The 26,490-nt window shown below is 38.4% G+C and overlaps 1 protein-coding gene across 1 annotated transcript in view; it reads left to right on the top strand.

Moving 5' to 3' along the window:
- Ilp7 (Insulin-like peptide 7) overlaps window positions 1–18,514 on the top strand; it is a 62,187-nt gene extending 43,673 nt beyond the window's left edge. Inside the window, exons 2-4 of the mRNA XM_083127064.1 lie at window positions 2,624–2,730; window positions 7,120–7,304; window positions 16,702–18,514. Coding sequence (XP_082983190.1) covers window positions 2,624–2,730; window positions 7,120–7,304; window positions 16,702–16,889 — 480 coding nt within the window. The 3' untranslated portion in view covers window positions 16,890–18,514. The remainder of the gene's footprint in view (window positions 1–2,623; window positions 2,731–7,119; window positions 7,305–16,701) is intronic.
- The last annotated feature ends 7,976 nt before the right edge of the window (window positions 18,515–26,490 follow it).

Below are 26,490 nucleotides of genomic sequence, written 5' to 3' on the forward strand. Positions count from 1 at the left end.
ACCTGAGACTTCGCTAGTTACACTGAACAATATTTCCGTGTCCACTTCCGCTTACGGGCAATATTCTGTTTCCTTCCTCGAGCGTGCTAACGCTTTCGGAAGCGGTTTACTCACATATCTTTTGTATCTTCCTTGTTGGTAAAGAAAGATCTAGTCTTATCTCTTTTCACAGCGGATAAACGAATACAAGATAAATTATGCAACGTCACAAAGTTTCTCGTAGCATAGGTTATAGCCTATTAGGATACTGCATATATTTTCGTTACTGTCCCTGTTCAATGTATACCCGACATACATCTTTCAGTTCCTGATTGATTGATTTGGTGTTTCTAAGTCCACTTTATGCATAGTAAGGCTAATCGGTACTGGACCTACAGTTCAAAGTGGGATCCGAACCACTATGTGCCTCCACCGGGAATCGAACCCGGGACCCCTTGATTACTAGGCGACGACGCTACCATGGCGGTCCTGGTTGATATTTTGTGCCGTTGAAGAGGTAGTACAATCGTATACCAACATTATAACAACTATTATCATTTCTTTGTCAACGTTAACTACAGATAGTTTAAGTAATGCAGAACCGACAAATCCAGAATTAGCAAATAGAGTATTCTACAAATGGGCTCTCCAACTCAAAAGTTAAGTTTTGTATCTTGTCTTAACCTCCAAAATACATATACAGCAAAAGTCAAGGGGCTTACTTCGTCCCATCTGGGAAAAGGAAAATCATGCTCTTCATTTCTAATAGGTGTTAAAGCAACACTGGCATTGGTCTTGAAAGGTCCACTCCACTTTTTGTTCAAAGTTTAACCTCATGTGTTTATATGGTGTTGATTAAAATCAATCATTTGTGGTAATTTAACACCACTGGTGCTAAACTTTAGCCAAAATGTGGTGTGGCTCTTCTGGCACCAGTGTGTGTATTGCTTTAACACCATTGTTTTTGCACTGTACTCGAATATAAGAATATAATTGAGGACTATAGGTGGTAAACGTTGTAAGTGCCAAAAGCAAAAGTGTTTGGGATTCAAAGACTGTTGTTTGCAAGAAATTTCTGAAGGACAATTCAACTATGGTCAATTGATTATGGTTGGAAACAAAAGGCAAAATGTTAGGTCTCTTTAAAACATTTCATTAAGCGAGGTAATAGTTATAAGTAATTAAATATCTTCATCATTCAAATCTAGAACTTTTGATAACTAGAAGACACGATCTATAACCTTTCCATTTCAGGAATCAATCTTGATTCTTTGTTTTAAGCCAATTTTTTGCACAGATAGGCTAATTAGGTTGGGACCTACAGACTTACAGTTTAAAGTGGGATCCGAACCGCTATGTGCCTGCACCGGATATCGAACTGTGATCCCTTCATTATAAGGCGACCACATCACCACTACCTCATCATGGAGGCCTCGATTTTGATTCTTACCATCCTTAAGGTTCCTTCACATTGTGGATCGTTTGTGGACCGTGTGTGGCGCATTTCCTAAGCACGTGCTAGATTCCATAGTAAGATATGTGCGTTCCACAGACGCTCCACTTTTACTCATTTCTATTCAATAACAAGCACTTAAGACATAGTTAAGTGATTCTTGATAATGAGGTCATTGTTCTATGTAATGGCAGTGATCGTGCAGTTAACATAGTACTGTGTAATTTACACAGCGCAATTGTGATGCTTTCATTTTAACGTTTTGCAAAAATTAATTAGGAAAGTTTTCAGTTCTACTAAGAAAAATTAAAGACTAATTACACGAAGCAATCGAAATTTCTACTAAAAACAAACGACCAATGTAGGTCGAACTACGTCTCGGACAAGAATACTGTATAAAAGATTGAATTTACTGACTATTTGAATCGGGTTGAAATTAACCATTATTACGAGTGATGTTTAGTATTCGTATTTTGTATTTTGTATTATTCTTGCTGTAAGTGACTTTCCTGTCTGTTTTGGCCAATTGCTACGATGATTGATTGATTGATTTGGCTTATATTACTTCGCTTTTCTGCCACTTTCGGTATATCGCGAAGATGAGGATATGATGAAATTGATGAAGGGACACTCACAAACACCCGGAACCCCTGGCGCCGTAACATGCGGTGCCAACGACTCCCTCGTGGAGGCTGGCTATTGCAACGATGAAGGTAAATTGTGAATTAGTAAAATCGATGAGATACGCAAGAAAAGAGAACAGCTAACTTGGGCAGGACTCGAATCCGTAGCGCCTTGTAATCAAGGGGTTCCGGGTTCGATACCCGGTGGAGGCACATGGCACAGTGGTTCGGATCCCATTTTAAACTGTACGTCCAGTCCCGATTAGCCTTACTGTGCATAAAGTGGACTTAAAACAACAATTCAATCAATCAATCAATCGAATCCGTCGCGAGATCAGGAGTCGCCAGTGTTTTTTTTTTCGGGGAGGGGGAGGTGGAGGGGTAATGTCTGATATCTCCCAGTTAATTATCACTGGCTGTAATATGTTCTTAGTAACTACAAAATCTGAATTACTTATTCGCAAATGGCGGTATCTATACATATACGTAATACTCTCTTGCGCATACAGCAATAAGCAATTTCATTCTTGGATGGTTAAATTAATCAACTTTATCCGTTCTTTTCCAGATGCTTCTGGTCTTCTCTTTCCTGACTTTGCTTTGCTTCCTCTTTGAACCCAGCCGACAGCTGCAACTGAGCAGGGAACAAGAACTGGAAAACAAATTTCTTGCAAGGTAAGATCCCGTGCTTTCAGAATATATAGGTTTGCAACGGTCGATAAATAATACAAAGCCGTGTAATTACGGGGGTCACATGTGTTGTGATAAAATATTGTAATGGCGCCTTGCTCTAATATTAACGTGCACAAAGCGTTTGTATTTTTGTGATAATTATGTATGCCGCAAATAATTGTCACCATCATGCCAGAATAGACGTCCACTTTAATTATGAAAAAAAGGTAGAGCTACATGTAGCACCGTGCTTGAAGACACATTTAGGGGATGTTGGGGTAGGGTCCCATACATTCTCGATCTCGGTCATTTTGGAGGTAATGCGATCAGCACCACACTCCGCCTTTATGCTCCACCCCTCCTCCAACGTTGCTCCCAGGTACCCATTAATTTGAGGCCGAGTGAGCCCCAGAGCCGTTTTATGCGGATACAAGGCCGGAAAAATTCCAACGTTGGATCATCCACCCCGGGAATAGAGTTAAGTTTATAAATTAATACAATCGCGCAAGGAATATAATACTCGATAAACAAACAAAAATTAGAAAGAATAAACTGATATCAATATTACAACATATTTACAAAAGTGTCTTTTGAATGGTCATAAAGTATACAGATTATGTTCGTAAAAAATTGATACATCGTTCCCAATTTCCTTTGCACGCAAATCGTTTTCATGCTGTTTTCCTCTTTATAAAATCACTCTTAATACTGTTTTGGAATATTTTAGTTCTTCTATTCAATAACGCCATTGTATCAAATATTTCGTATTCTTCCATCGAAACTACTGGTAATTATTCTTTCCTCTTGTACAGTCACCGGCAATAAATGGGACACCTAGAGCCTGAAATACTCTCTTTCCTGCAAGGCGCTATGTGTGTTGCATAACTCTACGGCGATATGTGGATTTTACTAGCAAATCTTCAATGGAAATTTCTTCCACCGCCGTAGAATTATGCAACACACACAATCTAGGTGTTCCATTTTTATTGTACTGTACATAAACGTTCTTCTAAGTTCTACTTTTCCGGCCATCCTTGGCAAAAGCTAAACATCCTTATTCATAATAATGCTCCGGATCTCAGAATCGAACTCTTATCTAAACAAATTACTCAAGTCAGACAAATAAACAGAAATACAATACCAGTTTACATATTCCTGCTGTTTTTCCAAATACCTGATCCCCGTAACAGTAAGGAATATCAAGTGTGTTTCAAATCTTCAAATATGAAACCTCACCTTGCCTGTTATGGAGTAGCAGGGATTTGTACTAACTAAATAATCTTTCTGCTTCGCACTTTGCGCAAATCTTCTGGTGTGTACTCAATTTCCAAAGCGTCGAAACTATTGCCTCAACTTAGCACCACCGTGTTGATAGGTAAAGTTGTATTGTTTTTCTCCAAATGGAATGTAACTAAATTTGCCTTCACCGCATTCCCAACCCATCTTTCTGAACATTTCATAAAAGCGACTGTTGAGTGAACAATCTCAAGGCTCTCTTTTCTTGACCATACATTCCGTCGTGTGTGTGTATATATATATATTAAATATGAAAATGTCAGGCAATATGTAAATAATGTACTTATGGCGTAAAATATGCAAATATTTGTTTGATGCATAAGTTCGTAGCGTATTTTTCACCCTGGCAAAGTTTTTTTTAAAATTTCATACTCATCTGAGATGAACAAAAGACAGAAATTAATCAGCAATATAATTTCCTTCATTGTCAATGACTGTCGACCAACGCTGGGATTGAGAGCTGAAAATATGAAAATCCGAGGATCGGGGATGTAAGGAGGATGTGGCATAACCTCCTAAACAAGCTCTTGGATAGCAGCTTTTGCCACGTTAGCGGAGTGTGGGCGTGCATTGTTATGTTGGAGCACCACTCGATGCAGCCTCCCTGGCCTACTCACCGATTTGGTTTCTTTTCACTTATCCTGAACCTTATCCATGGAATGCAAATGTCGTACGATGATTGAAGGGTCACATTTGCTAATTCTAGGGTCGACTGACGTGGATCTTCGTGGATTAAAGCGTTTAAACGGTCTTCATTAAATCCCGACGGTCTTCCTGAACGTGGAGAATTAGTCAAGTCAAAATTGCTTTCTCTCTTTGAAATGACAAAACAATTTTCTTCTCCTGCTTTAAGCTTTACATGTTGGCATTATCCCCATACACGGCACAAATGTTTTCAGCCACCCCGCTGCCGTCGATCCTCTCTTAAACCAAGACAGAAGAATATGTCGGAAGTGTTCTTTTTCTATTTGCACCTGACACTTATTGTTCTTTAGCCCCTAAATAACACTGTCTTCCTTCAAACCTGCAAAATTCAATGCGTATTCACAAGCATAACAATACCACTCCAATTGATAAACGTTAAACGATAAACAAACTTCTAACACTGCAGTGTTGCCATACTAAAGACAAATGCTACGAACTTATGCATCAACCTTTAAAATTCAGGTTTATAAGCTTAATTTGATGTGAAACACCAACATTTCACCGATTTGATCTAAAAATATTTAACGGAAAAACATATAAGCACATAATCATCCGAGCTCTAGGTAGAAGTAACAATTAAATTCCATTGAGACCTATTCACCTGATGAAATTTATTTCATTTTACAAAACGTGAATGCAAAATGACTGCTCTTAGGCGTACATTAAGATTAACAAAGTGTGTATATCAATACCTAAACACACACCATAAATGCTGTTCCTATCCAGTGGTCCGTGGGCCAATATTGAACAGCCGTACCCTCCAAGAGGTCCACGGAGACTTGAATAAATATTTGAAGAAAATGCTAATAAAATTATGTAAAAATGAAGTAAGTTTTACGTCTTGGTAGAGGTGAAAACGTGGCAATATTTTTTTATTTATACCAGATTTTAGTTACAACATAAACCTTTCTAATATTAAATTTTAAGCTATAATTTACTGTTCTGTATTATTGTTGTTATTATTATTACAATAAAATATGACTATTCTAATGAACTGTGTTATATAACTGTAACGAAAGACCCTTCATAGATACATTTTAATAAATATTTCCTGCACTACAATACTTCAAATATAGATTTAGGCCATGGTGGTCCACAACAACAAAATATATTTGAAAGGGACCCCTCTCAAGAAAAGGTGAAGAACCGCTATCCTATAGTGTAGTCTGTTGCCTTGTAATCAAGGGGTCCCGAACGATTCCTCACAGAACTAGTATCCCAGTGGTTCCAATCCTACTGTGGACCTTCCCGATGGAGTAGTGGTCGTCTTGTAATCAAAGGGTCTCGGTGGAGCCACGTAGTGGTTCGAATCCCATTTTATACTACACTCCTATCCGATTAGCGTATCAGTGCAAACTCGCTTTAAACTGTACGTCCAGTCCCCCGATAAGCCTATCCGAGTGATCTTAACACACTCACACAGCACGCAGGACTAACACAACATTAGAACTATGTCGTTAGGTTTAGGTTTAGACTAATGGTCAAGACATGGAAGTTTTATTTTATTGTTTGTTCCATTATATATTTCATCAATTCATCTTCATTGCCTCGATTCATCTAGAGGAGAAAAGCGACAAAAAGTAACTAGAAATACAAGTTAATAGTACATGTTATTATTAGATCAGCATTTCTAGGAGTATGCTTAACTCGACATATTTTATGCCACTTTTCACCAACACATCATTTTGGATTTGAAGCAGCATCATGATAATGACATTTTCTTTCATGTAGTATGATTATTCCTATGTACAGGGTGACCACATGAAACCTTCCTGATTTAAAATTACAATTGTGGGGAAACTACGGCATGATGTAAAGCAGTGCGTGGTGAGCGTGGCGTGGTATGCGGAAACGAAATGGTCAATTTTAGTCCAAAGACATTTCATACCATTGTCTGGCGGCTCCCATTCAAACGTATGTATTTGGACTGAAATTGGCGATGCGCTCTCTCTTGTGCTGACGTCATCTTTGCTAATTACCCAGCACTTAAAATAAACATTTTTGAGTTGCTTTAGATGAATCTCCAAACCGCAAGGCTCTATGTCGAATAATTTCCTCACAATTGTAATTTGAAATCAGGAAGGTTTCATGTGGACACCCTGTTTTTCAATTATATATCAATTGAGTTCCTGGTTTAACATTGGCACGAACTTGCAATTGCCTTGTAATCGAGGTATCAGGGTCCGATATATCGTATTGGAATATTTAAGTCGATCTCGCTAAACAAATAAGGAAGCAAATGTTGGTAGTGCAATGTTCTTAATGGTACATAATTATTTCTTACGTTTTGAATTATTTCGGTAGATACTTTTAGATTTTTGAATGCGTAGATATTTTACTGTATTTTAGTACATACTAATCCGGGCCTTACTTCTATCTTCTCCTTTCAAGGTCCAATGCCGACTGGCGCGATCTCTGGCACCAGGAGAGGCACGTTCGCTGCGAGCGAGAGCTGCTACGTCACATGGACTGGGCGTGCGAGAAGGACATCTACAAACTAATTAAGAGGACCGCCAACTCCATCCAGAGCTGGTCTGTCCCTGACGCGGGAATCCAGGGCAACGAGGTACCTGCAGGTAACGTTATTGAGGGGCAAACACATCGCTGAACGATTTGTAGAGTTGACATTGCGCTCTGAAAACTGGCTTATTGGTCTCTAAGGTCCAAGGCCGAAGCATTTGGCGAATCTTTAAGCCCCAACTGTTCACCTTTAAAGAGCAAAACATAAAAAAATGTATGTGTGCATAAGTATGTACAGTGGTGGAAAAAAGTTCTTCCCCATAAGACTTTAATGGCAGTAAATAATGCAGGATGGTAGGCAACACACATTGCACCTTTAGGTCATCGAGTTATTCTGTCTGTCTCAAGAGCAACTCGTCTTTCATGCAAAAGCCAACAGGCCCAGAAAATGCAGGAAAGTCACGTGACTTGTCAGGTGGAATGTTGTTCGTCAGAAAATCGCCTCTTCTCAAGTCACGTCGCAGAACCGAGAAGAGATACACTTTATATGTCAGAAAATGAATCGCCTACACGTAAATACGTAGAAGGAAACGCTAAAATAACTCGCCTTAATTACAAAGGCTATTATACTATATGTGCCGCGGTAGCTCAGTCGTTAGGGTGGGTGTTTGATGCCATGCGAGAGATGTGGGTTCGATCGCGACGAGGGAGAATCGGGAATTTGTTCACCTGTTCAAGCGGTTCCGGCGCTCACCAAGCGTCGTATAAAGTGAGTAACTTTAACGCACTCTGGAAATATAGTTTTTTTTTTTACGATTTGAACTGACATTCATAATATTCATTAACGATCCCAATGTTGACTAAAGAATAATTAGTCGTTCTGCTACTTTCAATTCTTCATTAGCATAGTCACCGTAACTCTTTCTCTTAGCCTGCCCGATGGCTCAGTAGTATCGGCGTCGCCTTGTAATCAAGGAGTCCCGGGTTCGAATCCCGGTGGAGGCACATAGTGGTTCGGGTCCCACTTTAAACTGTAGATGCAGTCCCGATTAGCCTTACTGTGCATAAAGTGGTCTTAAAACACCAAATAAAAATAAAAATAGAAATCCCCGTAACTCTCTACAAAGCCAGAGGATCCAGGTTCGAAACCTGTCGATGCTTAAATGTAGCATAGCATTCGTATCATGTTCTTCGTCGCGATTACAGCAAGAGGTAAAAATGCGACGCAAAATAACCCAAACAGAAGCTTGAAATCAGCACATAGGGGAACGAAGTTTGAGCTTATTATCTAAAAGTCGGAGAGAGACGTTACCCTGCTCCGCGGATTTTGACATCTTATTGCGTTCTTATTAAGCTCGCACAATTGGAAATTTTTCGCGCACATAATTGCACATATATAGCACATATTGCACGCAAAGTCTCGACTCATTCGGCGATGGTCACGAAGGGGGGTAAAGAAGCTCTTTTCTTCACCTCAATGGGAATATAGCTTTCTTGCACAGAAGCGACTGTCCTGAGGTAACTTCAAGGCCACGACGAGAAAGTGTTCTACGGGACCAAAACATACGTCTCTAGTTTGATATGAAAGCTGCGTTCCTCCTCATTGATAACAGGAACACTTGACATCGTCTGCTAGTTTGGTAGAGCAGACGCCTCCTTGCCACCCTTAGTTCCGTGACCTTCGCCCGTAGTTAGCAAGAGTGAATGACTCACCAGATACCTGTTGCTTGTGAGCCTATAGCTACAAGATTAGTTATTTCGTTAGTACCTGTAAGTATTGTTTCATCTGCAGTTATATCAGTTAACGTTCGAATAATTTCCTAATGGTTATATTATTTATAAATTGGTTCTCGAGGGTGAGCCTTCTATCTATTTGCACGGAGGGATTTTTATACAGCCTGCATATATTATTTTTTCCTGAAACAACAAGAAATTCGAAGACACAAAAAGAGTCGTATAAAAGTAGTTAACAAAAATAAACAAGAAAAAGAAAACGATAATGTAAATGTTGAAATACATTATGTTAAGAATCGAGTGAATAACATTTTGTCACGGGGTCTCCTCGATAGCGTAGTGATAACGTCGTCGCCTTGTAATCGAGGATCCCGGTTTCGATACATGGTGGAGGCACGTAGTGGTTTGTAGCCTACTTTAAACGGAAGGCCCAGTACAGATTATCTTATGTGCGCACAAAACAAAAACTAAAACAACAAATTGTCACAGTGTACGAAAATTTCATGTTCAACCACATATGAAGCAGGTTATTCCAGGTTGAAGTTCGCATCTGTAGCATCTAACTAACACTAATATGAATCGCTACATATTTTCTCAGATTCATTTTAATTATACATGTATGATAAAATAACAGAAGTAGAGGAAAGAGAAAGCCACGCGAAACACGGATGCATTCTCCAGAATTTCAAATCTCTTAAAATAAGGTTCTGGGATGGAGTCCCGGGCAGGCATGACTTTCTTATTCTTGCCTTTTTATCTGGTTTATTTGATCATAAATCGTTGTTATGATTTACCTACAGAGGAAGAATAATGATAATAATTGCCAATAACAAACAGAACAACTCGATTGGGGAGGTATCAAGAAGAAACGAGACTTGTCAGTGTCTCGGTCTCTCGGTTTCTCGGATTGAAAATTCTCTCCCGTTGTCGGTCTCGACTAGTTAAATATAGAAATCAAAAACGTGTGTTAAGATACATATATTTCATATATTCCGGTTTTGTAGGAGATTTAAGTGAGAGATTAAATAAGTACTCTTCCATCATGTTTACATTTATAATTTTTGTTACGTAACATCCCTTTTCTTTCACGTTCGCTGATGGCGACGGTAAGGACGAGCCTGCTTAATTATGATTGTGTCAGGTAATTCGTAATAACTGGCAAAATCCCATATTCATTATCATTTGTTTCATAATTTATCCTATTGTTGTGATTAACCTAAAGTCAAGGAATTAGTTCAAAGGAAAAAAAGCACGAGTGATTGTCTCTAATGTTACTTCGTGCCAAATAATATGACGTGATATAATGATATGCCTGGTCATTCCATTGATTGATCCCAATTGATCACACAAAGTATGGTATAATATCCACTAGTATCAGACCTCCGTGGTGGAGTGGTTAGCACACTGCGTTACGACGGCTTGGACCCCTGGTTCGAATCTCAGCTTAGGTATGGGTTTTCTTGGTGAGTGTCCCTTCATCAATTTAATCATATCATCACTCATCACTCATGTTCATCGTCGTTATTTGCCAAAAGTGAAAGAATAGCAACACCAAATAACAAACATCCAATCAAATCGAACACCCCCACCGATTTAGTTCTATACCGTACCAAAATCCCACCTTATTACTGCATCTTACTTCATTGTACAGCATCTAAATTGTTTTCCAATTCGAAAACAATTGGAATGTTGTTTGGTGCAGTTGATTGATTGATTGATTTGGTGTTTTAAGTCCACTTTATGCACAGTAGGGCTAATCGGGACTGGACCTAGAGTTTAAAGTGGGATCGAACCACTATGTGCCTCCACCGGGCATCGAACCCGGTACCCCTTGATTACAAGGCGACGACGTGGTGCAGTTGATTGTGTATTGTTTCGTTGTTTGGATGTTGTAATTAACATTGCATTAATTAGTATTAGACCAATCGTGACAGAGGGAAGCGAGACCACAAAGGAAGGGAAAAGACAAGGGAGACACCGCGACTCTCTTTAAAGGTATCATCCGTAAATGCGACTGAAGTGACTGCAGAATATTAAGGATAAAAGTTGTCTCGCTTTTTCCTTTTATTTATGTTTCAGTTATGTTTCTTCGCTTTTCTTCTACCATTCGCGGTAATTGTGTCGGTGAGGAGGAGTTATAAACTCGTGAAATGAACGATGGGACAAAAAATCTATGCCTCTCCCACGGTTCGAACCTGTGACTACAAAATATTGTCTTATCTTAAAATTTACGGCCAAATATGGTAAAAATTTACGGCGAAATATGGTTTGTCTCGTCGCAATTTTCGCTCGTCTCTTTTTCAAGGCGTTCTATTGCCTCTCCGAAAGCGTAATGGTAACGTCTTCGCCATGTAATTAAAGGTTTCCGAGTTCAATACCAGATAGAGAAATATATGATTCGGATCCCACTTTAATCTGTAGGTCCAGTGCATAAATTGGACTTAAACAACTCATTTTTTTATTAGCGTGTGGTCTGTGGTGAGAACTCGATGTAAACCATCATTTCAGTGAACCTTCTTGACATCGACTCTAATATCAGTCAGTATATTTCCTTATGAGTAGCTGTTGTTAAGAAACCAAGTTCGTGACATTTTCTTCTGGAGGCCTCGTAGCACCCAGCTGTTTGTTGTGGCTGGCGCATGAATCATGTGACTCATGCTATCAAAGCTCCATCCTTCCCGAGAACTCATCTCCACCAGGCAAACTTAAGCGAATATTTTGTTATTTGGGTTGCATACACAACAGGCTTCAAGACGTTACGCGATTCTAGGTCCCGTGGCCCAAGTAATTCTTTCTCCTACTGTACAACGTGTTGAGGAAGTCATTTAAAAAATGCACCGGTACAAAAGGTTTAATTTATTTGTGAAGGTTCATTTGCAACTGACACGAGTCGCTTGTCATTTCGGCCTAAACGCTCTCCAAGTATTGTGCATTTTTACTTCTGACTTGTATGAAAATTTATCTCTTGTACAGTCACGGACTGTAAAAGAGCCTGTAACAATTCCATTGAAAGTCAATGCATTCATTACAACCCAGAACTGTCCGTGACGTACATACTGCCAGCAAGTTAGGATGTAAGCAAATGAAACAAATGCGTATTCCCATGAGAGTAACTTGGGGCTCAACTTCGGAGCGGCAATAACTATAGCTTCGAAGATTAGTTTGCTAAATAACTGTCATTTTTTTTTAAAAAAAATGAAAGACTCGTTTTGAAGAAAATGTTACAAAAGTTTTCTTTGCACCACCTTCAAGTGTTTTTTATACCTTGACATAGGCAAATAATATATCTTGTAAAAGAGCCTTTAAAGACCTTTTCAACGCAATTGGAATCACTTCTATATGTGCCCTGATGGCCGAAATATTGCAATTTAAAGTTAACAAGATGTTAAAAAAATGGTCAAAATAGCAGTTTGCACCACTGTAATTTAGGAAATACCAAAGAAATGCACGTTTTTCTACCTTCGGTGGCCCTTTCAGAATGCCAGATTCCAAAAAAATCAAATAATGTAAGGGTGAGGGCCTTGCTGATTTGACATGAAATGGTCCAAATGATAACAATTGAGGACTAGAAGTGGTAAACGTTGTAAGTGCCAAAAGCGAAAGTGTTGGGAAATCGCATCGTTCAGCACATCAGCTCGTACGAACGTTCACACTAGTGCCTTTTTACGCGCCCTTTGAACTACTTAGAGGGCTACCAGCCAATTTTCACGTTTACCACATTATCAAGCATGGCACATGGCACTTACAGCGTTTACCTATTTTAGTCTTCAATTACTTCTACATTGCTCCTCAGGTCCCAGGAGGTTAACAATTACAATTAACGTATAAAAATTAATAAAATTGAAAAATATGTTTTTTTGTGTTGCTGGGGGCTCTCTTACCGATATATATAAATACACATATATATGTATATGAATTAATAATGTATTTTAATTGGCTTTGCTGCCACTTTTGGCTAATTACTAAGATGAGGATTAATGATAATAAGATGAAATTGATGAAATATCAATTACAAACACACATGGACAGAACACAACACAAGCTCCGAAAAGGATTGTGCTAGCTGAGAGACCAGACGCCAGAGCCTCGTTGGCCTTCAAAATTCAATCCAGTACTACATGGAAGTGAAGTTAACATTTGGGTGTTATCTAAAATAGCCGCCCCCTTTCTGATAGATATAATTTGCCGCATAACGTTATGTGGATACAAGAAGGGAGGGGAGGTGAGTTAGAATCAAAATCGTTATTATTAGGGAACGGAACTTTATGTGCTAAAAAACTCAGAAATATTTATTTTTTATGTGTCATAAATGTTGAAAATATTTGATAAAAACAGGAAAATGTGTGACAAAAATAAAAAAAAACATTTGGTAGCAAAAACAAAATATTAAATGCATTTTATACAGCTGAAATCAATTTCTAAATGCTTACCCTTAGTGAGTATATGTTTCCAAATTCTCCATTGTAAATCTCTAAAAAGCATCTTATATTGTGAGAAAGATCGCTCCAAGTCACAAGAAACAATTCTTGCATATTTGAAGCACGAAATGTCACTAACGCTGAAGTTTTCCAAAGCTTCCTCTTTCTCTACTTCACCTTCCAAAACACGTACAATTTGGCACAAAGGTTGAAAACCTTGGTTTTTCCCAAAAAATTATGTACATTTAGACATTAGCACTTGTACATTAGATCCAGTGGGGGTAATATTTTCCACCAATACGATCGTAGGCAAGGCACTAGAAGTCTGCCAGGGAGCGTGTTCAAAGCAAAACAAACCCAACACTCTCGATATGAAAGAGGTGCGGAGAATAAACATTTTTCCTTCGAGGATTTCGACGTAGCTGATGTCAATGAGCGATTTTATGTATTTAAAATGAAAATTCGCAAAATATGTATTTACATACGGAAAACTGGAAAATGTGTTTTTATATAAAATAAAATTTGCTGTGTTGACATATAAGGCTATGATCAGAATTTTGGCAAAAACGAGGGTCTCTATCTTATCGCAGAAAAAAAACATTTATTTACCTCAAGTTCCGTTCCCTAGTTATTATTAATAAAGTTTCGAGTAGGATATAGCAGTACCATACCTTGCTTGTGATGTTAGTTATAGCTTTTTCGTAAACTCTTTCTTAACACACTTGGAAAAATAAAATAAAATTATAAAAATTCTTTACTTATGACAATATGTGCGTTCAGAAATTGCGGTCTCTTTGCTAGTGTAACAGTTTATGAATGCTTTAAATATTCTATGTATTGATCTTCGAATATACACAACAAAAAATGAGGAATTCATTGTTTCTTGTTATTAGCAAATGTTTATTTACCCAGAATCATCAAAGCTTTATTCATGATGTGGCATCATCAGGTTAATTATGCAAAACAAACAAACTATGGCTTAAAAGTAAACGCACATAATCATGAATATTTAACTTTGGAGATAATCAAGCATGGACGTCCGGAAGGGGGGCAAGGGGGCGCCACTGCTCCCACCCTGGAAAATGAATGTTCACCTAAAAAGTGTATATTTAACACGTAATTTCATTTCAGTTACAGTAATTTATGTTAATGATTGTATGGGTGTTGCAGGAACATGGTAATTTCAGACTGAAGCAGTATTTTTTGAGGGGGTATCACTATTATGGGGAAAAATATTCCTCCTTTGCCCCCCTGGAAAAAAATACCTTGCTTGCCCCTCCCTGGAAAAAATCCTGTGGGCGTCCATGTAATCAAGTGGGTAGTAATATTCGATATGCTAATTAGAAGTTCATTGTCTGGAAATTACGTATACTTTACAAACAGAAGCTAATTCGGAACTGTATATGTAATTTCGCGTGGGTTTGTATTTTATGTATTCTTCGGAAGCGAACGGGTAAGCATTCTTGAACATAATCGCAGCTTTAGCGACATGACGTGGTCAGCATAAAGAGCTGTAAAGCCAAGGATTATAGGTTCGAGTCCCAGGTAAACCAACGACGTTTTGTTGTGTTTGTTCTTTCAACTCCTCCTTAACTTCACCATGCATTCTCATCATCGTGATTAACCAAGAGTCGGACGGAAGCGACGAAATATAACTTCTGATACATATACATTTGTTTCTTAATTTCTTTGATGCTGGCAAGTGTTGCCCGCGAGACGTAACTTTGTCCCGTTTTGTGTCTCTTCTCGAAAATATTGGTTTGTTCAGTCTCGTATCTTGTCTCGAAAATATACGCTCGTCTCGTCTCGTCCCGTGAAAGTAATGCAATATATCATGTCAACGAAACCTAAATGTGGGAGATAGCTTATCACTAAAAGTTAATCTCGAAATTGGATTAAATCTTCAAGCATTTTGCTCACTGCGTAGTGAGAATAAATAAGGTTCGTTAGTCATAAGGACATTAACTTTTAAAATACTGTGTGTTGATTGGTTTATGGAGTCTGCAGTGTTTTTTTCTCTGGTTTCCATCCCCCTTTATCCATCATACAATAAGGGAGCTTTCAGACCAAAGCGACAAAAGATACACTCGTCGCTTGTGGCCTGCATGTCCTTCAGACTGGTCCGTTTTCTCAATTGCATACATAGTGTCGCCCCGGTCTGTTGTTCGCGTATACGAGGTGAATGCTTTCTTATAGACTGAAGGGGCTTGTGTCGCTTGTATCTTGTGACTTCGGCATGAACCCACGTTTTAGCATCGGTCTGAAATCTCCATTAACGGAGCATTCATATCGAAGCGACGGGGAACAAGCGATACTTCAGTCAATAATCATTCGCGAACAACAATACGGTTTTCAGAAAAATGGCCGTCTGAGCGACACATGTAGCGTGTCGTGTCGCTTCAGTTTGAAATGTTTCATGTATTTTTAAGGGTGAATGGGAGGTTTCAGATCGAAGCGACAAGGGACACGGGAGTTGGGAGTTTCACACCAAAGCGACAAGCGATACGGACCCCTTCAATATATATGAAAGCATTCACCACACATGTGCGAACAACAGACCGAGAGACAGGCAAGCGATAAACGACAGGTGCAACTTGTCGTGTCCCCTCGGTTCGAAAGACTGAGGTTTTTTTTTGAAGCTTGATTTCCAAAAGACACATGTCGTCACTTGCCGCTTCGATCAGAAAGTTTCTTAAATGCATGCTCTATTTTATTACTGCCCTAATTGTTTGAAGTTTTGAAATGTTTTCACTTGGAACTTCTTTCTATATATCGAACTTCTATGTGCTGTGAAAATGGATCATTTTCTTAAAATATTAAGCTTGCCTCTGGGAACAAACAGAAAATAAATAAAAAAAACAACTGCGTTTGTTTGTTTGTTAACTGTGTAGTGTGAACACAAAAACCTGCCCAAACTGGAATACTTAGCTCATTACACAAAGGAAAGGATTTCTTGTTCTTGTTATTGTTAAAGATATCTTCCTATATTAAGTTCATAAAGTGTTTCTAAGGGCGTTAAAAACATATGAGTTTTAAAGAGGATAAACAAATAATACATTTTATTAAAAGCATAGCCTGCAATTTTCTTGGTACAATTTACAATATTTCTTTAAATCCGAGCACTATTCCAAAAAAGTAAGTCTGTTACATTTACAGGTACATTTAATAGCAACTAGTTAAAATCACAATTTCTCAGAGAAAGTAACCATTACTTGTAGCTGCATTACAAGTAACTAGTTACTTCCATTCACTGAAAAAGTGTACCAGACTAAAGAACAATTTTTACATAATTAAAAATTTTAATTATGCTTTTGTAAATAAATATATTTGTTGTTTACATGCCACGATGTTTCCTTCTCAGATTACTCGTGGAACTCTGAAGGTGACCTACCGTTCGTTAACCTTGTCCAAGCAAGGAGCTTCCTGAAGGAGAGGAGGAAGAGAAGCAAAAAGTCCATCACCGCAGAATGCTGCTTGAGCAACGGCTGCACGTGGGAGGAATACGCCGAATATTGCCCTGCAAACAAGAGGATCAGGAAGTTCCTTTGATGTTCCGAACCGAACTGTGATCGTCCACTGGTGTCCATGTGATGAAGACCTCTGGAAAACTCATTGAGTGGGAAAATGTGATGTTCCAGAAGATATCGGACTACGCTTAGATATGTGAGAAAATAGTAAATGTAATATTTTTCAGAATTCAACGTAGATCCGCTGTCTATAATATTGTAATTTCACACATATCCTTCGGGAATTACTTGCTTTTTTAAACCGAGAGTCTAAATGATACATTTCGTGATTAGCCAAGACTGTCAGAGAAGCGAAGTAAAAATGACACAAACCAATCAGTCTAATCTATATTGTACTTTGAAATCAGAGAAAATATTGCATTATTCTCACCTTATTATTTTCGCATCAAGAAGATGGTTGGCATTTTCAGAAGAACGAGTAAAAAACTGAATAAATCTTTTTTGCATTGTTGAGCTGTATGTAAATTTAAATTATGGCTGTTTAGTAATCGACGTGGTTATTTCTAAAAGCAAATTAAAGTTATTCGAGTTCTAACCTTGCTGAGTTCCTCAATTGTCGCAAGAATATCCATAATGTTTGAGCTTTTCTCACTCTCGAAACTCTCATCACCTAGATAAATCAAGAACAGAACTGATTCTTGAGTTGAAATGAAACGGAGATTTACAGTGGAATCCCGATTTTACGTTTTCGGATTTTGTAATTTTCCGTGTTACACACTGAATCCTCATTGTCCAAACAATACTACTGTATAATATTTTCCAGGATTTTAAATTTTCTCGATTTTGATTTTTTTTATCTTGGTCCGCTGAAGAACGTAAAACCGAGGTTCTACTGTAAACGATTCAGTGCCGTGTCCTTCGACCTAATTTTCATAAAAAATAGAATGTCAAATGCAGGAAAAAGATGGCATAATGTAACTCCCTTGCGAGATTTTAGAGTATGTTACTGTGAAATGGTGTGCCGAAGATTTGTTGCTCGTATAAATTCTCGGATATTCTTTAAGATAATTATGGTACAGAAAGAACACAGCTTTTGCAGAAGATACGAGTAGGTTGAAAAACGTAAGTGTTGTACACGATGAGGAGGATTTTTACTTCGCTCTTACAAATAGGCACTTAGTAAGGTGGTCTCGTGTTCAAATTAATCAATATATCCGAAGTAATGTCGTCTCCTTATACTAATTCAGTATAGCAGATAATCTTTTAAAATCAAAACCCAGCATGTAGATCCTTTACAATGTACAATTGGAAGGCTTTTTCCTGGTTGCTTGAAATTTAAAAATTCTCTAGAGTTATCAACAAAGGGTTTCTGCAAGCTATTACAAGCTTTTTTGATCTAATGCTACTCTAACCTCCAGTTCACCAAAGATGAGATTTCGCTAGAGAACCTAAAATAATTTCGTAATTTTCCCCTTAATAATAACCGAATTATTATAACGGAAGATCTATACAGTAGAAGTGAAGTTTCAAACATCTCATTTCGAGAATCTTATTTATGATAAACCAATTTTATTTAGCAAGTGTTCTTGCTGAGAGTTTTAAATTTGAACATTTGCTAAAAAAAAACACGAGCACGTATGTATCATGCAACATGTGTTTTGGTTTCCTATTTCCTCGTTCATAGTTTATATTGTTCTTTATTATTACTGTTTTTACATGATCCATCATGAGATATAAAAAAATGATTCAGGTATACTGTTATACTGAATAAAATGTTACAACATGAAATATGTTAAATTAATCCTCAACATTAGTCAAGATCAACTGCTATGATTGTACAAAGATTGGGAACTATTCTTAAAAAACTGGAATGAGTTATTATATTCGTACATTATAAAGATGGGCTCAACCTTTCATTCTTGAAGACAGTGCAAAACTTCCAGTTCCTATAAAATACATTTCAATTCTAAATTCACCTACTCAAGCTATCACAAAACACTTAAAACCAAGTTTTAGATTTCAAACTCTCATATAATCAGCACATTTATGTCTAACAAAACTACTTTCCACACATTGTAGAGCAATTACAAGTATTTCTTGACTTTCATCTAACATTTGCTTATTGTTACTAAAACTGAATCTTAACACAAAAGAAACCCCCGGCATGTATTAATAATAATTGTAGAGTTACTAAATCTTGTTGAGAAAAGGAAATATATATATAATATTACACTACGTCACTCGAATTCCTTTAATATTTTCTCATTTATCTTGAGCATTGTGATGTGAAACGAAGTACAAGTCATACAATTTGAAAATTCAGATATACATACAATTGTTGTTAGTCACTTATTTGGAAGCAAATCAACATGAAAGGTATTTGTGTAAATGTTAGTTGAACCTGTGAAGTTTATTCATATAGACTGTGAAAAATATTGTATTTATTATTTAAAAGATGTTTCATGAGGCTGATATTTCAGAGAATTATATATATATTTGTGGCTGGAACTATAATAATTTCTCTGAAATAATTATGAAAGTAAAAATGTATATTTATTTGTAATATAGTTTTATTACGATAATAAAGATATTTATTGTATCAGTACAAGTTAGTTGCTACTGATAATTTTTAGAAATTGTAGTACAATAGAGCTATCGCTAATTGTTTGAATGTCAATTAAGTATTAGCACTGTAATTTTTTGTAACTACAACTGTTTGGAAAATTCTCGCGCTGGAATAGTTAAACTTTCTTATAGGTTATTTGGGCATTACGTTTCTAAACATACATGATAAAATAAAGAAAAGTTCGCGAATTTTTGCTTGTACACAAATTCTGTCATACAAATTTCACCAAAGATTGTGTACGTTGTTCATTAGTAAAAGCTTGTATAGTAGTACAGACAATCACAGTCTTATGCACAAGCATTGTATGCTAAATCCCAGGAGTCTGTAGAACAACGCCGCACATAACTGCAGAGAAGCAGAAACCAAGTCGCGGGTCAAAGAAAACCATTTTCGTCTCACGCGTTCATTAGTCGAGCCCACTCAAATCACAACTTGAGCGGAAGGCTTGTGTTCTTTCGCTTGCTCCACATTTTCCTGGGTCATAATATAGTTATGTGATATGGGACGGTTGCGATTCCTCTGTGAAGCATTTAACTCTAACAGAAAATAAGCTCTTTCTCAAAACTGAAGTCGGCTGTGTATTATTTACAAGTGAACAAGTAAAGAAAAAATAGAGCGTCACCGTGCAACACTGACAGACTTCCACGTGTGTATCGAACAACAAGACGAATAACTTATCTTCCAACGTATCGCCTGTTGAGATATTATTTAGATTCTATGAACTCCCTAAAATCGACATTTTTTATCCTGATTGTATGCATCCACGCATCACAGATTCATGGTTGCCACTGGCATGAACTTTTTTCTGTCCGAGAAACATATTTAAATCTATAGTACGGCATGGAATCAGTATCATGGCAGCCGGTGAGGTGAACTCGCTAAGATTGAAGTCCCTCCCTTCTCAAATCACAAATCTCCTATTTTATATTTTTTTCCCATTAAAGAATGTCTTCTTAAATTTTTCCATACATATTCACACTCTAGAAGGAAAATTCTATTAATTTTGTTACACAGTCTGCCCATAATATACTTAAAATTTTGTCGCTTTCCTACACAAAATACAAGCGTCAGTGACAACCGTGAGTGTGTGCTGCATGGCTGCATATACACAGGGTACAAAGTAGAGGAAAACTCCGTGTGCTGTACGGCGGCACACTGTGTACATATACGCATTGATTGATTGATTTGGCTTATTTTACTTCGCTTTTCTGCCACCTTTGGCCAATCGCGAAGATGAGGATGAGTGATGATACAATAAAATTGATGAAGGGACACTCACAAACACCCATGCGGGGATCCGAACCCAGGACACCTGGGGTTGTAGCGCGCTGTGCTAAAAATTCCGCCACGGAGACCGATGTGTACATATGGAGTTACTGAAGACATTTTAGACGGCATAGTAGGAAGGGCAATATTTTACGTCGTTAACTTTTGCTGCACACAAACATTCAGAGGGGGGGGGGGAGAGAGAGAGAGAGAGAGAGAGAGAGAGATATGAAGAGAGACAGTGTCTGTCTTCCCTTCTTAAATATTACTAAAAATGCATCTTTGAGTTAAAAATGGATTTAGACAGCAATTTTTCTTCTTCAGTGAGGTTGGAAAGAGAATTGGAAAGCTGAGGATTGGCTTACTTTGGCAACATCATTGAGAATTCTGGATCTCAACAATTCAACGACAGATCTATTTTTGTGCAACTATTCTAAAGCTTAAATAATGATTTCGCATCCATTTGTCATGACTCACCAAAGTTAAAATAAATATATCTGCCACGGTTCCCTAGTCCTCCAAAAAGCATGAAATTAACTTGATCAGTATTGATGGCTTCCTTCTGACATCGGAAGTCTGGAGAAATTCAATTCATTTCGACTTGGTTAGCGCTTCGTCCCGTTCTTCTGAAGACTCTGCATTGTTCTTTAGTTCTTCCTGTGGACGGATGTTTCGAAGGGTTAGATCTGACTTACGGCGCCATGTTTAATGATTGGCTGGTTGACGTGTTTAATTAACTCTTTCGTACTATTAAACCAGCCGTGAAGAAGTTGATTGATTTATTTGTTTTATTATACTTCGCTTTTCTGCCACTTTTGGCTAATCGCGAAGATGAGGTTGAGTGATGATGTGATTTAATTGATGAAGGGACACTCAAAAAAGATCACCCATGTCCATACGGGATTCGATCCCTAGACACCTGGCGTCGTAGCCACTCCGCCACGGAGATAACCGAGAAGATGTAAATGGGTGGGGAGAGAAAAGAAAGAGGAAAGTAGAAAAAAGAGCTACCGTGGCCTTCGTTAAAGGTATCAATCATGTCCGAGTTTATATAGGTAGAGGCCAGAAGCTTATTTACTAGAGATAGTCCCCTCCCCAGTGGCGAAGTGTTGTCGCCTTGTAACGGGTTCTGAGTAAGACACCTAGTGGTTCGGATCCCACTTTTCAACTGTAAGTCCGCTCCAGATTAGATTATATGTCCAAGAAGTGGACTTAAAATACTCAAACTGCATTGACCTTGAAGGTGACGCCAACGTAGTGCTATGAGAAAGGATGACGTGAGCAGCATGTGCCCGGAAGCATGTGAGCAGCAGCGTATTGCAGTCGTGGACAAATTATAAAGCGTTGTTCGCTAAGAATTTCCACGAGAATCATACACTTCTATCAGGCAGGTAAACGTGTATGATCCTGATATAATTGATTGATTTGTTGTTTTAAGTCCACTTTATGCACAGTAAGGCTAATCGAGACTGGACTTACAGTTAAAAGTGGGATCCTAACCACTATGAGCCTCCACAGAGTATCGAACCCGGACCCCTTGATAACAAGGCGACGACGCTGCCACTTCGCCATCGGGGAAGCCGAATCCTGATATAATGTCGAAGACGGGGAAGTGTTGATCAGGAAAGACTCGACTGGCTCTCAACAGCAAATGATGTGGATATTGTCACCAGTGAATTTCGTATCAGCCACGCGTCAGCCCATGAAATCATCCACGACATCCTGCAGTATCGTAAAGTATCATCACGGTGGGTGCCTCGCCAACTCCCTCCTGACCGCAAGTCTTAAAGAATGGGGAACAAGTCTGCAACATTTCTTGTGGCACGAGGAGGGGGGGAGGGTTATTTTCCATACTGTGCCTGGAGACGAGAGCTGGATCCACCACTACTCTCCAGAGTGGAAGGCCGCCTCCATGGAGTGGAAGCGTACGACATCCCCCATCAAAAATTAAGATCAAGACAACCCCCTCAGCAGGCAAGTCTGTCTGCTACTGTTTACGGGGATACACAAGGGATTCTGCTTGAACGGCAATGCATCACTGACACGACTAAATACTGCCATTCGATAAAGCAGACTTACCTTCCGACATCAGAAGTCCTAATTCTTCATCACAACTCCACACGGCAGGGCCGGACCCTGTGGCAGAGTGGTTAGCATATCGCGCTGCTACGCCAAGGGTCCCGGGTTCGAATCCCGCTCGGGCTTGGTTGTTTGTGAATGTCCATTCATCAATTTCATCATTTCATTGCCTATTGGCCAATTAGCCAAGTAAAATAAACTAAATCACAAATCCACACGGCAGCAGCAACTGTCAACCATGTTGCCACCATTGGTTGGGAACGTCTGCACGACCCACCCTGCAGTCCAGACCTGGCGGCCAACGACTTCCACTTCTTCCCTGCGCTGAGAGGAAGGCGATTCGCCACCAATGCAGTAGTCGAAGCATTCGTTCGTCAATTCTGTCGTAATCAGGACATACAGTTTTAAGTAAAGGGATTCTGCAAATTTGTAAAGCGCAAACAAGTGCATCAATATCGATAGGGGAAAACTAATGCCGAACACTAGTGTAACAATGTGTCTTTCTGTACATATTATTTTCTCTGTCTAGAATAAAAATCTATGCAGATGACAGAGCAGGAAAACTTATTTTTCGACTACCCTTCGTATATTTTTAAAAGCTCGTTTTCTCATTTTGTAGTTCTTTTCTAGGCAGAGGGCCCATTGGGGATGGGCCGTATCTACCATCAAGCTCGTCTAAATCGAGGCATAGTAACTTGCGTATAGTGTTAGTACATTCTTCTGACACTCAAAGGGCATACTTGAGACATTTTAAGGATCATCTTAGTAGAGTGCAAATCACGTACACATACGTACATACAGAGGGATAAAGGCGAGAGAAATAGAGTAGAGGATAGAAAAATGAGACAAGAATAGAAGTAATAAGGCAGAGATACAGAATCATAGAATTAAGGAAGAGAGAGAGAGAATGAAAAAGTCAAGTTGTAGAGAAAAAGAAAGAAATAGAGAAAGACAGAGTGGGACCGAACCACTGTGCAATGTGCCCCACCGGGTATCGCACCGGAGACAAACATAGCAGAAAGAGCCCGCCTACATTTTAGGTCTTCTGCAGACATTGTTATTTCCACACACATTCACATGCTAGTGTAAAGACAAAAATAATCAAATATCACAAATAGGTTTGACTTTATAAGTAGCTAACTTTTTATTTCATGGTCAATTGTTATTACAATAGGAATTCGCAATTTCCTTCCTGTGGAACTTACATTTACACATAAATTTACATAAAAACAATAAAAAAATATGGATTTTTAAGACATAACATTATTACTAAATTATGTGTGTCTGCAAACACGTTTACGATTTTGAAAGTTGACCTAATATCTTACTGCCATCTAGTGGCTGTCGTGGTAATTATTTATATCCTGCTATTGCAAAAGAGGGAAAGTTTTTGGTTTATGTGAGTTCCAAACTTTTCTGATTGGTAGAGCAAATAAGGTTTCTAATGAAATATAACGACATTTACCATGAAACATACCTTCTATTGTCATTCGGTTTAGTATCTACTGTTTTAATGACGCTCAATGAACGTAGAATTAAAGCAGGGAGATCGGCAATTCCATATACCACAAAATGAAGGAAGTTGGATCAACTTACTTCTAGCGTTCACAGCAAGCAAGTGTTCGTCACGAATTTATCTCCCTTAAATGAGAAAGTTATTTGCCTAATAGGAAGAACCGGGTAATTACTTTCACAACGTCCGCTCTTGCTAGATAAAACACCTACGTTGTATTCCTCCCGCTTAATTCTAAGCCACTATCGCTACGAATAATAGTTGGATTTTGATTGATTGGTTGATTTAGTTTATTTTACTTCGCGTTTTGTGCCTATTGGCTAATTTGCGAAGATGGGGATGAGTGATGAAATGATGAAATTGATGAATGGACATTCACAATCAACCAAGTCCGAGCGGTTGTCTCGAACCCGGGACCCTTGGCGTCGCAGCGCGATGTGCTAAACAATTATTATTATTATTATTATTTTACGAGGAAAGCCCCTAAGCGGAAGCTTCCCCCATTACACTTCATTCACTCTCATATCATTTCACTCAAATTTCTATTTCAGGATTTTTAAGGACAGACAATCACAAACATCCATGTCCGAGCCGGGATTCGAACCACTCCGCCACACCACTCGGCCACAGGGTCCGGCAATAGTTGGATTTGTGAGCATGTGCAATCTTTGGCGTAAATCTTCCCCAACAGGCATGGGGTAATTTATTTGTAACCAAGTCCTTAAATAAAGACAACTTTATGATTGATTGATTGATTTGCTTTATTTTACTATTCTTTCTGTGCCACTTTTCGCTAACTTACGAAGATGGGGATGAGTGATGACATGATGAAATTGATGAATGGACACTCTCAAACATCCGTGCCCAGCCCGGGATTCGAACCTGGGATCCCTGGCATCGTAGCGCGATGTGCTCACCACTCCGCCACGGGGGCCGGCAACTATATGCCCGTATCAGTTTGGTATTTGATCACTTTCCAGTATGCGGGGAAATTTATGACACTTCTTTCTAAGTAAATGAATATTATATAAATGATATCGAACTATTATAGTTTCCACCCCCAAATGCGAAAAAATCACACTCAGAGAGGGGTATGCCGCAACCATAGGGGGAGAATTCTCCATCAAAATAGCACCTCGCTCATATGAATAAATCAAGCAAGAAAATTAAAATATTTCCGGCGTATGGGTACGTGTAGTTTTCCGACTTTTTCATAAAGTCTTCTATTTCACTCGGGGCGTCCTCGATGGAGTAGTTCTAACATCGATTTGCAATCAAAGGGTGCCGGGTTCGATCCGCTAGGGAGTCACGATATACTATCGCTAGTATAACACTTCAAACTGTAGGTCCATCATGGATGAGATGTGGATTCAATGTATTTCACAGTTTCTTTTGATTCAGAATATTTTTGCCTTTATAAGAATTTTTTTCGAACAATATTAAACTGTGTCTTCTTGTGCTGGAACAATCTCCATTGTAGTCCTAGAAATCCTACATGAATTTCTACATGTTTGTTACACGAACTGACATAATAAAAATATTGATTTGGTTCTTTGTTACTTTTTTGTTCAATTACTCCACTTGTTTGCATTTAAAAAATATATTATCAATATTTTACTTCGATTATTCGCTTTTGTTCTGTATAGCTTCGAATAGTGATTGCACATTATTATTTTCAAATATTGCAAATAATGTGTGCAAATTGAGGCAAAATATCTTCCAGTCAGTAGAGATTCTACAAAGTCTGCTGCATTTCTAGATCTGGAACATTCAAGAAGACATACAAGAACCTACTCAAGATTAGGGATCTTTAAAAGTGAAAGATTGTAGGCTGTCAATCTGAAACACCTGTATCTCATATAGACATCAGGAAAAGTATGGTCATCAATCAATTAATTTATGTCTTAAGATTAATCCCAGTAATTTTATTCTTAAAGATGATTTTCCGAAACATCGATCTCTGAAATTTATTTACACATTGTTTCACGGAATCACTTCCTGAATTTTCTGCTATGATTACAATTCAGCAATGCACTGTCATTGAATCAGACAACGCGAGGGTTCACAGTGCACGAACGAGACCGACGAAGCCTCCTTCCTCCATCCCTCCTATCCGCCTCTCTTGCAGTACCACTGCTCGTTTGGTAGTTCAAACGTACAGTCACCGGCAATAAAAATGGGACACATAGATCCTGAACT

The sequence above is a fragment of the Lepisma saccharinum genome, chromosome 1, assembly GCF_977018435.1.
Source record: "Lepisma saccharinum chromosome 1, izLepSacc3.1, whole genome shotgun sequence".
Lineage (NCBI taxonomy): Eukaryota > Metazoa > Arthropoda > Insecta > Zygentoma > Lepismatidae > Lepisma > Lepisma saccharinum.